Source organism: Lissotriton vulgaris, chromosome 5, assembly GCF_964263255.1.
Source record: "Lissotriton vulgaris chromosome 5, aLisVul1.2, whole genome shotgun sequence".
NCBI classification, from domain to species: domain Eukaryota; kingdom Metazoa; phylum Chordata; class Amphibia; order Caudata; family Salamandridae; genus Lissotriton; species Lissotriton vulgaris.
The window spans coordinates 74495829-74507985 of record NC_141693.1 but is presented as its reverse complement, the minus strand read 5'-3'; the positions used below and the strand labels follow the sequence as shown (position 1 = coordinate 74507985).

General features: G+C 47.4%; 1 protein-coding gene across 1 annotated transcript in view; it reads left to right on the top strand.

Annotated features, from left to right (window-relative positions):
* The window catches only part of LOC147710225 (E3 ubiquitin-protein ligase TRIM39-like), a 272894-nt gene that overhangs the window by 117587 nt on the left and 143150 nt on the right, over positions 1-12157 (top strand). The window contains exon 3 of the mRNA XM_086919954.1: positions 6015-6245. Within this exon, the coding sequence (XP_086776080.1) occupies positions 6015-6245 (231 nt within the window). The remainder of the gene's footprint in view (positions 1-6014; positions 6246-12157) is intronic.

Here is a 12157-nt window from a genome sequence, read left to right as displayed (position 1 = left end):
CTGAGTCAAGGAAGACAGTCACTCATGCAATCAAAACCAGCAGACTGTACTATGGGAACATGCTCTACGCCGAGGTTGCGTGTGTTAAGGATATCCTAAACACAAATGTCTTGCACACATATTTAAATCGAAACTAAAATGTTTCTTCACTTCATTCATAAGCTCAAAAATAACTTAATTCCAATTTCCGATTTGACGGTTCATCCGAGAATCTTTATTTCATGATTGTCTGTTCATCTTTTGACTTCAATCCGTTATTTCATTCATAACTGGAAAAATATTATTGCAATATATTTAGGAAAACACCCAATGCATTTTGGGTCATTGAAACGACCCTTCCTCAGGGGTCTATAAGGGAAAAAACAGAGGACCAGATCAGTCTCTTTACGTATAAAGTCACATGTTTATACTTATTTACACAATTGAATCTCGTAGTCAGTCAATGAGGAATATTTCAGAGTGCCAAACAATAGGAAAAAATCAACTATTATAACTGTCTTGGTTTTACAAATGATCAATGATTTGCATTCCAAAAGTAGATCAACAGAAGAAAAATGCTATAGCACAAAGAATTGATGATAGAAGTGCACATGTTAAAAAGACGGTTGAACAGGTGTGTAGAAGATTAGCAGTGAAAGTGATCGGTAAAAACAACATCAGTGTGAGGTGAAATTAGCTCGATGGACATTCGCGGGCAAAATATTGTTTCGAACATATCAGCCAACACCTACGAAGACTCCATTGGCTCCCTGTGGAGAAAAGAGTCACCTTCAAAGTCTTCATTCACGCCTACGAATTCTTACACAACAATGGACCCAAATACCTCAATGTTAGACCTGGCACCATTGGGGTGGGTCTCCCTTCCATTTTTTCGCTTTTGTCTCCCCTGTGTTTGCTGGTATTAGATGCGCTGGGCGCTGTGTCATTGCCATTCAGTGCTACAGAGCGAATGCTCCCTATTGTAAATTGACTGTATGAACTGGTATAATCCTAATTGACCCAAGGAACATGATAGGAAAGTAGGATTTAGTATGCCTGAGCTCCAAATATTAAAGTGCATCTTGTAGCGACGATTATTTTTATATTCTGTGTTTAAAACCACCACTTTTGGGAAGTAGGTAGATTCAGATTCAGATTAGCTTTATTCGATTTTAGTTTAAAAACCATAAAAGCAACAACAATACATACATAGATATCTCAAAATTTCATTACGAGGTTGATATCAAGTATTAAAACAGGATTAAATCAGTATGACGGGTGAACTAATCAATGTTCGTGCATATTCAAGGCTAGAGGCTAGAGGGTTAATGGGACAGGGTACACAAGATCCCCTTCTCCAGGGCTTATAGTTCATTGTCATTTGTCTAGGTAACGGGATATGTTGGAAGCTCGGATAGAACTCATACAAGTCCCAAATGCAAATGGGTCCATCTCCGTCATTAGGTTGGCAAATCGTAGGTAGGGGGACTATGTTCCTATTATTAAATTTGATTAGCACCAGGTCCCCCGGGATGTCTTTGGGCAACGTACCTAGCCACCCCACCCTCCTAACACTCAGGATTCCACCATCTAGGTCAGGTGGCAAAGGTCTGTTGTGCTTTAGCCAGAAGATGACCTTATTTAGCAGGTCCTGGTGTGTTTTGAGTTTGCCCTGGCTAAGTGCAGGGACCCCAGAGAGGACAGACACGTATGGGGCGGCTTCGGGAGGTAAATTAATACGATGCCTTCTTTCTAGAGCGGCCCTGGACGCTGTATGAGGTATTAACACGGAATTTAATGTAACATTGGGGCCAGTTGAAATAGGTGTAGTAAGAGGTAGTTCTGGAGTTAGGACTTTCCTGCATGCAATGGGCTTAGGCTTTTCGTGATTGATGGGAGGATTAACGCAAATAGGTATGGCAGTTTTATTAATTGGTAGAGAGTTCATTTTAAGTGTTTTTTCAATGCTGGTCAGCCTGTCCCCTAGTTCGTTAATTTTTGTAACCAGAGGTGATATTGCAGATGTTAACAATTGCTCAAGCTGAGCCAGTAAGGTCAATTGGAGGGGCGATACGGGGTCGTCTGTTCTATACTCAGCTTTGTCCGTCATTAATGTGATTGGGTTAGAGGGGGATGGTATAGAGCTGGTGCACGAGTTTTGATCGTTAGATTGGGTCTCATTGTCTTTATCCTCCTCGTGCTTCCTTTTGCAATTTGGACCCCGGGACGGTGTGTTGGCTTGAGATGGAACTTTATTGAAAGGTAGAGGTGCATCCCGTGGCGTGCCGTTTAGGTAGTCAATATCTCTACCCATAATAGGGGGGGTTGATGCGTCCGGGACATACTTGATGCCACACAGGACATTCAGCTCCTCCCAGATGGACATGGTTCATAGACAAAAGGACTCCAAAAAACGACAAAGGGCAGTGCAGTGCAGGACAGATAAGGAATTAAAACGTGAATTTACCTCCTCCTTGGAAAAAGTCAAGTGGGGTGGCCCGTCCCGTCCACCTCTGGCCTCTGAGGGCCGTATAGGGCCCGCCCTTTGCCCGGGCTTAGCCCCGCGCTTTGGCCCGCGCGCGTCCCGCGGGACGGGATCAGGTTCTGTTGAAATAGGACAAGGAGGCGGGGCCGGCCGGGGAAGAGTACCAGCTGCAGGTAGTTGGTGGGAATGCTGGTACTCGCTGTCCCTGGCCGCCGCACCCTCCGGTTCCCCACACGAAAAGCAAGTGATCCAAATTGGGTTGTAGTGGGCGGAATACCCTCTGGTCCTCCCGCAGTCCCAGCAATGGTAACCTCGAGCCGCGAGTTGCGAAGTAGGTATTTTCTTGCCTAAGCCTTCTTATGTGCTCTGCTGTTATGTGATTTGGCGGTCTGGTTTTGGAGGGTCAGGGCAGGGTGAAGCCGACCTGGATTGAATGGAGAGATCTGCAGTTGGAGTATGGGGAGGGGTGACTTTTTGATCTGAGCAGGGCTGTGCCTGGCAAGGTGAATGATGGCACCACCTCACTCTGTGCATCTGACTGCCCTCAAAGGCAGGATGCAGCCTCATAAATAAAGTGCTCCAGAGCTACCCCAAACTGGTTCGGGCTGGGTTCAGTGATTTTTGACTTTTTGAGAACAAAGACTTTTGGGGTATAAAGATCTGTGCTGAAACCCCTACACGGTGTGCTACTTCTAGATGTCAAGACAAATCTCTGTCTGTGTAACTAGAGGGAAAGGACTTTCATCCATCTTGCTGAAGCAACTATCCAAGGGCCTAATTTGAGCTTGCCTCCTGCTGAAGTCTCAGGGACATTAAACTTCACCCATCAGCCGCCCGGATTTCTATTTGAGGGGAATTCTACTCGCGGGTGAGGCCTCTGTTGAGTATTCCAGAGCTTCTGATTCTACTGCGGGGAACGCGGGCTGAAAGTAATCGCATCACTATTGTGGTTTGCTGCAGCTGAGGAGCTGTTGCCGCTGAGAGCCTGCTTTTGCCTGTGTTACCAAAGTCATCGTTATCGCTATTGTGGGCTGCTCCAGCTAATGAGCTGTTGCAGCTGACAGCCCGCATTTGCCTGTGTTACCAAAGCCATTGCATCGCTATTGTGGGCCGCTGCAGTTGAGGAGCTGTGCCGCTGAGTGCTCGCATTTGCATTTCTATGAGAATCATCGCTATCACTATTGTGGGCCGCTGCAACCGAGGAGCTGTGCCCTGAGTGCCCGCATTTGCCCTCCTACGAGATTCATCACTATCGCTAATGTGGGCCGCTGCAGCTGAGGAGCTGTGCCACTGAGTGCACGCACTAGTCACCACTTTGAGGATCGTGTTATCACCTGCGTGTGCCGCTGGGTGCCAGCCTTTAGGCCCCGTCCCAGGATTACAGTGAGTGCACGCCGCGGACCGCTGCAGCTGGGAGCTGTGGCCGCTGCGAGTCCGCCTGTCATCAAGAGACCTCGGCCTCGAACTAAGGGGTCGATTAGGATTGCGGTGAATCCGCATCCTCCGGGCCGGCGGAAGCCACCGCTGGCCTGGAGGATGCGGATTCACCGCCGCGGACATCTGAAACACCCACCGCCACATTAGGATGGCGGTGGGATCAGCGGCGGACAGCAAGTCCGTCCGCCGCTGATCCGCGGTGTATGCAAGCAAATTTGGTAGCCAGCCATATTAGGATGCAGGCTGAAACATGCTTTTCCACGGATGTGGTCTTTTGTGTTTGGGGGCCCGTTGCGGGACCCCAGGGTGTCAGGGGTGGGGGGTGCACATGGGAGGTACCTATGGTACCCCCCTGCATTTACATGCACAAAGCGGCAGGCACCGCGCGGTGCCTGCTTCTTTGTGCATGTAAATGAAAAACCTGCATTTTTAACCTTGCTGCAGGTGCTGCTTCAAGCAGCACCCGCCGCAAGGTTAGAGATACGGGATGTGGACGCCAGGGTGGCGGTCACATCCTAATTGGCATGGAGGGACCGCCGCTGCCGCTGCGGACGGTCCCTCCACCACGGGGGTGGCGGACGGACGCAGGGCCTCCATTTTTGTGTATTGCCATAAATGCGTCACACACTCCCTCTGAAATAGGCCGGTCTGCTCATGCTACGTTACCCCAGGGTTGAGCAGGGGTTATCAAAGGGTGTGGCCCCCTTACTCTGACTTAGGAAAAAGGATCCATATTTGGACCTCGTCGCCAGCCACTGCCAACTAGAGATCCCCATTTCTAACACTCAAAAACAGAATTAACTTCCAAGTACCCTAAAGTAACCTCCGATCTTCCAACCTCACACTGGCCGATACCCCATGCATTCACAGAGCCAGAGCAGGCGGAAGTTCCTTCTCTCACATTTAAACAGAATAGGAAACAGCAAAACCATACACACACTGAATAGTGTATGTGATGCACCTCCTTAAATTTTAATTCCTCCTATATACAATCTAACAATAGAGCATTAGACTCTCACAGTGTGCAATACCACAGCCCCTGCCGTTTCAAAGAGGCGGTCAGGATGACCAACATAAACTTTGCCAACTGTAGGTTGCACCACCCAATTCAAATGTTCAACAAATAATTTTACGAATATCCGTCGTGTTGATAATGTTAAAAAATCTTCATTCTTCATTTTATTCGAAATTAGACACCAAGTAGCCAACGTGATTCGTTCTATTACAAGAACTTCGCCAGGGCTGTAAAAACATATTAAAAACACATATATAATATAATATATTATCTATAAACATGTAGCAATATATTCAATATCATATACAAAGACAGCAGACATTATTTAAATTATTAGCCTAAGAGCCACTATTCCGAGTCTAAATATGGTGTTTGATCAACATGTGCTAATGGCACATATATAGATAGACTAGCTCATAATTTAACTTGAAATTCAAAGAAAGACACCATTTTGATGTTCATACATTGCAGCCAAGTCCTGGAACGAACTGCAGGCAGACATCAGGCGCATCCCTTCCCTGAACACCTTCTGGAAGGCCCTGAAGACATGGCTCTTTGGCTAACAGATCTGCATGAGGGCCATAGTAGTATACCCCTACAGCGTATCCTTCTGGGTGAAAACAGCCAGTGTCCTGGCAGCACAGGGCAGTCCGCACCCCCCAAATCTTTTCCCAAGGGCTGAATCTACCTGGCCCCACTTCTTTTACAGTCTCGCCTGTCAGTCACTTTGACTCAGACTTGACTTCAGCCAGTCTCTAAACTCAGCCCGTCTCAGGGTCTTTGACTGTCTCTGCCTGCGGTGGGTTCTCTTCCCTGCACTCAATCCATTGATCGAGCTTCTCTGCAGCTTCACAAATTATGACCTCTCCACGGTTCATGAGGTGCCTGAGGGGAGGGGGAGAGCACGAGTGTGAGGACGTATGATGTTAGAAGGGAAGGTAGTAAGAGGCTGCAGTACAGAAATTAGGAAAAGCGCATTGGTGGTTTCATTTTTGAAGGAACTATCAACCCCTTCACCCTCCTCATGAAACTCCCCCTCTAAGGACGGCTTGTAGAAAGCGTTTTAATATATAACCAGCTTTTCTTTGCTTTTCACAGAACCAGCTAAGAACTGCGAAGTTGATCATTGAATATGAGATAGAAAAACTGCGGCAATTCCTGAAAAAAAATGAACAAACACTGCACGGGAGTCTGGAGGAGATGGAGAAGAAAATGACCATGATACAAAATGCAAATATCACCAAATTGTCCAATCAAATCACCTCTCTTAATGCCCTGATAACAGAGATAGAAAGGAAGTGTGAGGCACCAGCATGGGAACTCCTGAAGGTGAGATATAGTTTGGTAAATACAACAAAGAAGTCCGTGACATATTCATATTTTCTGTACATTATTTTATTTTTAAACTCTTTTATTATAAAACAAATACAATACAAGAAAAGTGAGTGCAGTCAATAACATCACTTTGGTTCATATGGCACGATACAGGATCAAACAAACAAGAATTGACACTGGTATCAAGGGGATTCCTGCGCTGCCAAATCTGGGCCCTGCCTAGGTGGTTCGCAAAGGCCCCCACGATGTTCATTCCAGGCTCCCCATATCTTCCCCCACTTCCGCGGACAGCCCCTGGCAACATATACCGCCCGTTCTCTAAACATACACCAATCAAGGTCTTCTGCCCATTTATTGACTTGGGGTTACTGACGAGCACCCCACAACTGTGCAATATTACGTTTGGCCACCATACATGCTAATGTCACCCACTGCTTCTGATAATCATTCAAATCAGTCGGTTCCCACACATTCAACAGGCATCTCTGTGCCTCCATGCGCACCTCATGGATCTTCATCCAGTAGTCTTGTAATATTGCACAATGCCAAAGGATATACATCAGGGTGCCCTCCTCCCCACACTCTCTTCTACACTCTGCATTGGTCGCTCGGGCCATTCGCACCAGACGTGGCCTGGTTATGTATGTTCTGTGGAGTATTTTCAGCTGCACCAAAGGAAGCCTCATCTGGATAGCGACGACCTTGGGGGAGGACACTGCCTCCATCCAGTCCTCGTCATCCAGTTCTAAGCCATCTTTGCTCCACTTAGCCCTGAGTCTCACCAACGGATCCTCTGTATTATTGATCAATTTGCGATAAATCTGTGAGATGGTCTTGACTGGGATATGTCCGTCCAAGACTCAGTCCTCAAGAGAGGAAGGTTCCGGGAGTTCCGAGCCCTCAGGGACATGAGCAACCAAAGGATGTCTCACTTGCAAATATCGGAAATATTCGTTTTGATGTAGACTATATTGTTTTGCAAGTGAGTCAAACGTGAGCACCGAGCCTTTCCCCCATACATCCTTGACCTGGGTAATCCCAATGAGGTCCCACTTCTCAAACCTTTTAGTCTTCCACAAACTACCCAACTTCTCCGAATTAAACAATGGAGTAGCCAGCATGAGCTTACCCTCCCAACCCAGACATTTGCTGGCTGCCTGCCATACTGTCTTATGTATTGGTTTCACCTTTGCATAGAGTTAAGTTGCCATGTGTTAGTTTAGAGTTTTAAACTCCATTTTTCCTTTCCTGCTGCCTCTGCTCATGACACATTTTGTTATTAATGCTTTTCGCCTAGTTAGGTATTTTGCTTTACGCGAGAATAACATATTTTCTTATAATTATCAATCTTGCTTGATAAGCTATGTCTGTACAATGAGTGCTGAGTCCTTCAAGGTTATCTCAACACAGCGCTTATTGTTTGGATTGATCAGCGCACAGAGTCGACAAAATATGGATGCAGCTGTGGCCAACTTTGGTTTTAGTCGCGAATGATATTGCACTGCGCAAGGCAGGAGACACACTCTTGATGAATATCAGTTTGCAGAGTGTTGGTGTAGGAGATGATGTGATCCATTCCAACTGAACCTAAAGGTATGGGACCACTCTTCTAAACCCAAAGAAACCTTCTGTAGATATAATATAATATACTAGCTAGGGAGGGTAAACTGAAGTTCTATTTAGACCAGTTTCCTTTAGCATTTTAATATGCTTTCACCCTTTGTATTTTATGGAATAGTAACTATTCTTATAACCTTGATCTTTATAATAGGTTTGCTTGTATTAGCTAAGATACTGCGTTTGAGAACACTGCATTCGAAATAAACATTTCAAACTCGCACGTGTCCTCATTGACTCCTCGTTCTGGATTGATATGTTAGTATAACGAAAGAGTGTTCATGTGTTCCACGTTACCTGAGGTGTTCTAAGTCCATGTTCTGTGTTGTCTAAATCATTGGGGTTTTGTAAGTACCAATGAGACACTGATTGCTAGTCTGGTTGGGGATTTTGGATACTAAGGTGAGCTTTGGCACACCCTAATTCACTGAGGTTTTACGTCTCTATGCACAGTTCTGTATAGGAACAGAAATTCCTCCTACATGGCGCCCGATCGTTGGTGGTCTTATTACATGACACTTGAGTAGTGCTTATATTGGTCCTTAACACCCTTCGCTATTGTTTCCGGAAAACAGTAGTGTCGGACAAACCTGCCTATATTAATATAGGTCCTTTAAAGCTTGATTCTTTCAAAGCGGTTTCCTTGAATTACTACCCAGTTGTGCTACGTACTTTTTGTTGTACCCTTTCTCTTTCTGTGTCACTATGGCCGCGGTGGAAATTCCGCAACATAGTCGAATTGCGGTGCGCAATCACTTGCAGAATTATCATGTCCCCGTGGATGGCATGGCCGTGATTATGGTGGTGAGTGCAGAGGTGGCTTACCCATACAAAATATTTTATTCATGGGTGACCTTCCCGGCTGTGAACGGTAATACCAATGTTTTCGACACGTACACTCCCACCGCTGTGCCGCAGGTATATGCTCCATATAGGACACAGGAAGTTCCGATTGATGCTTGGCAGCACCGAGTTTAGTTTGATGGCGCCCTACCCCACTCTTTGACGGCAGTGAGGTTAGGTCCTTTGTCCATTCCAGGCGCTACGTGGCCGGTTTTGGCTGGATTTACACCGCATCCTCGACATGGGGCGGTTGCCGTTGCTGATTTGCGGCAGTTACATACTGTCGCAATTAATGTAATTAGGTTGTTAGTGCAGTACATTACCCGCAATCTCCCGGGCGGGGCCCCGGGTAGTGTTGCGCTTCCTGCTGGACAGGGCGGAATGAAACTCAGCCCTGTAATGGTCAACGCAGTGATGGGCAAGCGGCCCCAGGATAAGGATGAATTTCCTTTCTGGCTTGCCGAGAAATTGGACCAGCTGGAAGCAGTATTTCCTAACACGACTCCTGGTGAAAACACAGGATTCTGACAATTAGCATGCTGAGATGGGGTGGGTAGTTCTCCCGAGGCACAAAGATACGGGAATGGTGGTCCGCCGTCCCACTCTCACCGACGTCTGTCCCCTTTCAACAGCAACCTAAACCTTATCAAAACGAGGAATGGTTTCCGGATTCTCAGCCCCTATGGAGTCAGGATTAAGAAAAGGAACAAGGCTCCTTTAATTGGGGATTCCAGCCAGACGAAACTCCTCCCCTGGTTGACGTCAGCATGCAGAACCCGTCAAAAGGAGGAACCAGGAAGAAGGCAGACGGCGTTTCCCCGGAGGACGAAGGCGATTGAGAGTGGAGGAGAAGAGCGAACCCGGAGATCCAGGAGGAAGAAACAGACGAGATGTGCAAGGCTCGGAGTACCATCAGCGTCCACAACAAGCCAGGAGGCCAACGATCCCACGAGCTGCCCTGCCACGTTCCCACAGGAGGAGCGTGGCTTGAACAGGTACGGGGCAGGGTAGCGGGTTGGGTGGGACGACGTAACCATCCTGCCGTTTAAAAGCCCGCCTGTCTACTGTACATAGCTGTAAATAGTCCGTAGAATCTGCACTCCCTACCCTCACCACAAGCACCTGATCACACAACCTCCGTACTCGTGTGAACACTTGAGCACTCGGTTTCCTTCACTCCCGGCCCCTCATACTTTGACCTAGGACGCTCGGCCTAATCCCTGTGTCTGTTTCTTTTGTGTTTCCTTTTTGGTATCAACTACTGAGGGAGACCCCGGAACTACGTAGGGCCTAGACTCTGCCATATCATCTGCAGCGCCTACAGTCTGGATCCCTTAAGCAATACCAAAACGGACCCGGCGGCATTCGCCAGAGAAAGACTCACAAGCCGACGAAGAAAAGTGTTTATAAAAATAAAGCCTTCACTTAAAAGCATCAGTAAAGCCTCTGACTCAGTTACTCTTGCCCCGCAACACATGCCTAAGGACTTGACCCCAGAAATTGGTGACTGTGAGTCGTGGGGGAAGATCTTTGCAGTAGTTTATGCGAGGTGCTTTGGCACTCCGTCCATGACTTTCCTTCCGAGGGTCATTAAGCGTGTTCAAGATGAGCACGGACCTGAGGCAGCAGTTGAATTGGGTATGCACCTATGCGGCTCCTTTGATGTAGTTTCCGATCTCATACTTGCAAATGTCAAGGGGGATGAACTTTCATGTGTCCAATGCATTACAGGCGGTTCCCGATGACGACAAACCCCGACAGTTACCGAAGATGATTGTGGCGGCTTATAAAACTGTGGGCCGCAATAGCGTGGGTCTCAAGCCTTTTTCCACTAAGGAGAAAAAGCAACCCCAAGGGCCGAAGTCATAGAATGACGATCAGCCCAAGACCAAACCACAAAATTGGCCAAAAAACAAAAACAGGGTAAACAACAACAGCAGAAACAGGAGTCTCATCCTGCATCAACAGTGCCTGCGCCTACAGAACGTATTTATGACTTGCGCAATCGACGATAAAATTACCTGATCGTTTTCAGGTTTCTGAACAACGCTCTCCTCGTTCTTTTCAGGACTCATCGGCCTCATCGACCGGTGGTGGAAGAGGTGGCAGAGGTCGGGGTGGCCAGCAAGGATGCGGCCAGCCCTGCCCGAAAGACGGTAAAGGCAAGCAGGACGATTCAACACCGAAGAAACCCCAGTTTCGGAAAAAGAAAGTTGCCACTTTAACAGCGAGATATGCCACAGATAGTGAGAACGCAGCTTCGGAATCAGACATGGGCTCTGACCTTGCTGGACAGCGCGGCGGAGATTACCATAGTGCGAGAGGCCCTGCGTCCACTACTGAAGGTGACAGCTACTGATCGATATGTTGTTGTGGAGACAGCTGATACTAGAGTAGCTCCCCCTGATAGACTTTATGAAATGGTCCTTTTAATTGAAGGTGACATACAACGTACAACCAAAGGGGTATTTTGGGAGAATCTTACGACTACATATGACATTTTGTTAGCGGAGGCTGACTGGCCCCCACCTTTAATACTCGCATCTTCGAGAGGGGAGGAGGTGATCCTCCCTAGTTTTGCGCACACGGTCTCGAAAGAGCATGCGCTGAATTTTGCAGAAGAGTGGGCTAAGGCTCTTGCGCCGGCTTTGTACCGTACACAATGTAGTTGGGATACATTTTCCCCGCACCACGAGATTCCTTTACGATCTATGCCATAGCCTCAACCTCAATATCCCATCCGACGTGAAGCTAAGGCTCTTGTCACAGAAATCCTTGAACAATTGGAATATCAAGGTGTGATTGAAACTTGTGTGCCACCGATGAATAACCCTCTTTTTACTGTGACCAAGCCTGATGGTTCGTACCGTTTGGTATTGGATTACCGGCATTTGAACTCTCATTGCCGTACCTGTGCAGTACAGAATACCCACGGCTCTGCTCTAGTGGATAGTCTTGTGCGTAAACGTTTTAAAACTACACTGGACATATCCAACGTTTTTTTTGCCCACAATTTGGACGGACTGAGTTCCCAGTGGACCAGTTTTACCTGTGGCGGCAAACAGTGCCAATTTAAACGCTTAGCGATGGGCTATAAGAGTAGTCCAGGCCTGTTTGCTGCCCGTATAGTGTGCCGTCGGGCCCGTCAGCGGGAACCTTCCCTTTCTGAAATATAGCGCTCTGTCTATCATACCACCCAGGGCCTGACTCCGATCCATGGCGTAACCCGGATCTCCGGGAATTCCGTAGACGATGTGATTCAGTGCGGCTAAGTGTGAGGCCCAATAATACTTCCGCAAATCAGGAAGTCCTATCCCACCATCGAACCAGGAGAGAGTCAACGTATTGAAGGCAATGCAAGCCCCCCCATCCCACAAGAGCTGCCTCTGACGGGCCTCTATTTCCTTAAAGTAAGCTGCGGGTACGGGGTCCATCGAGTTTTGTAA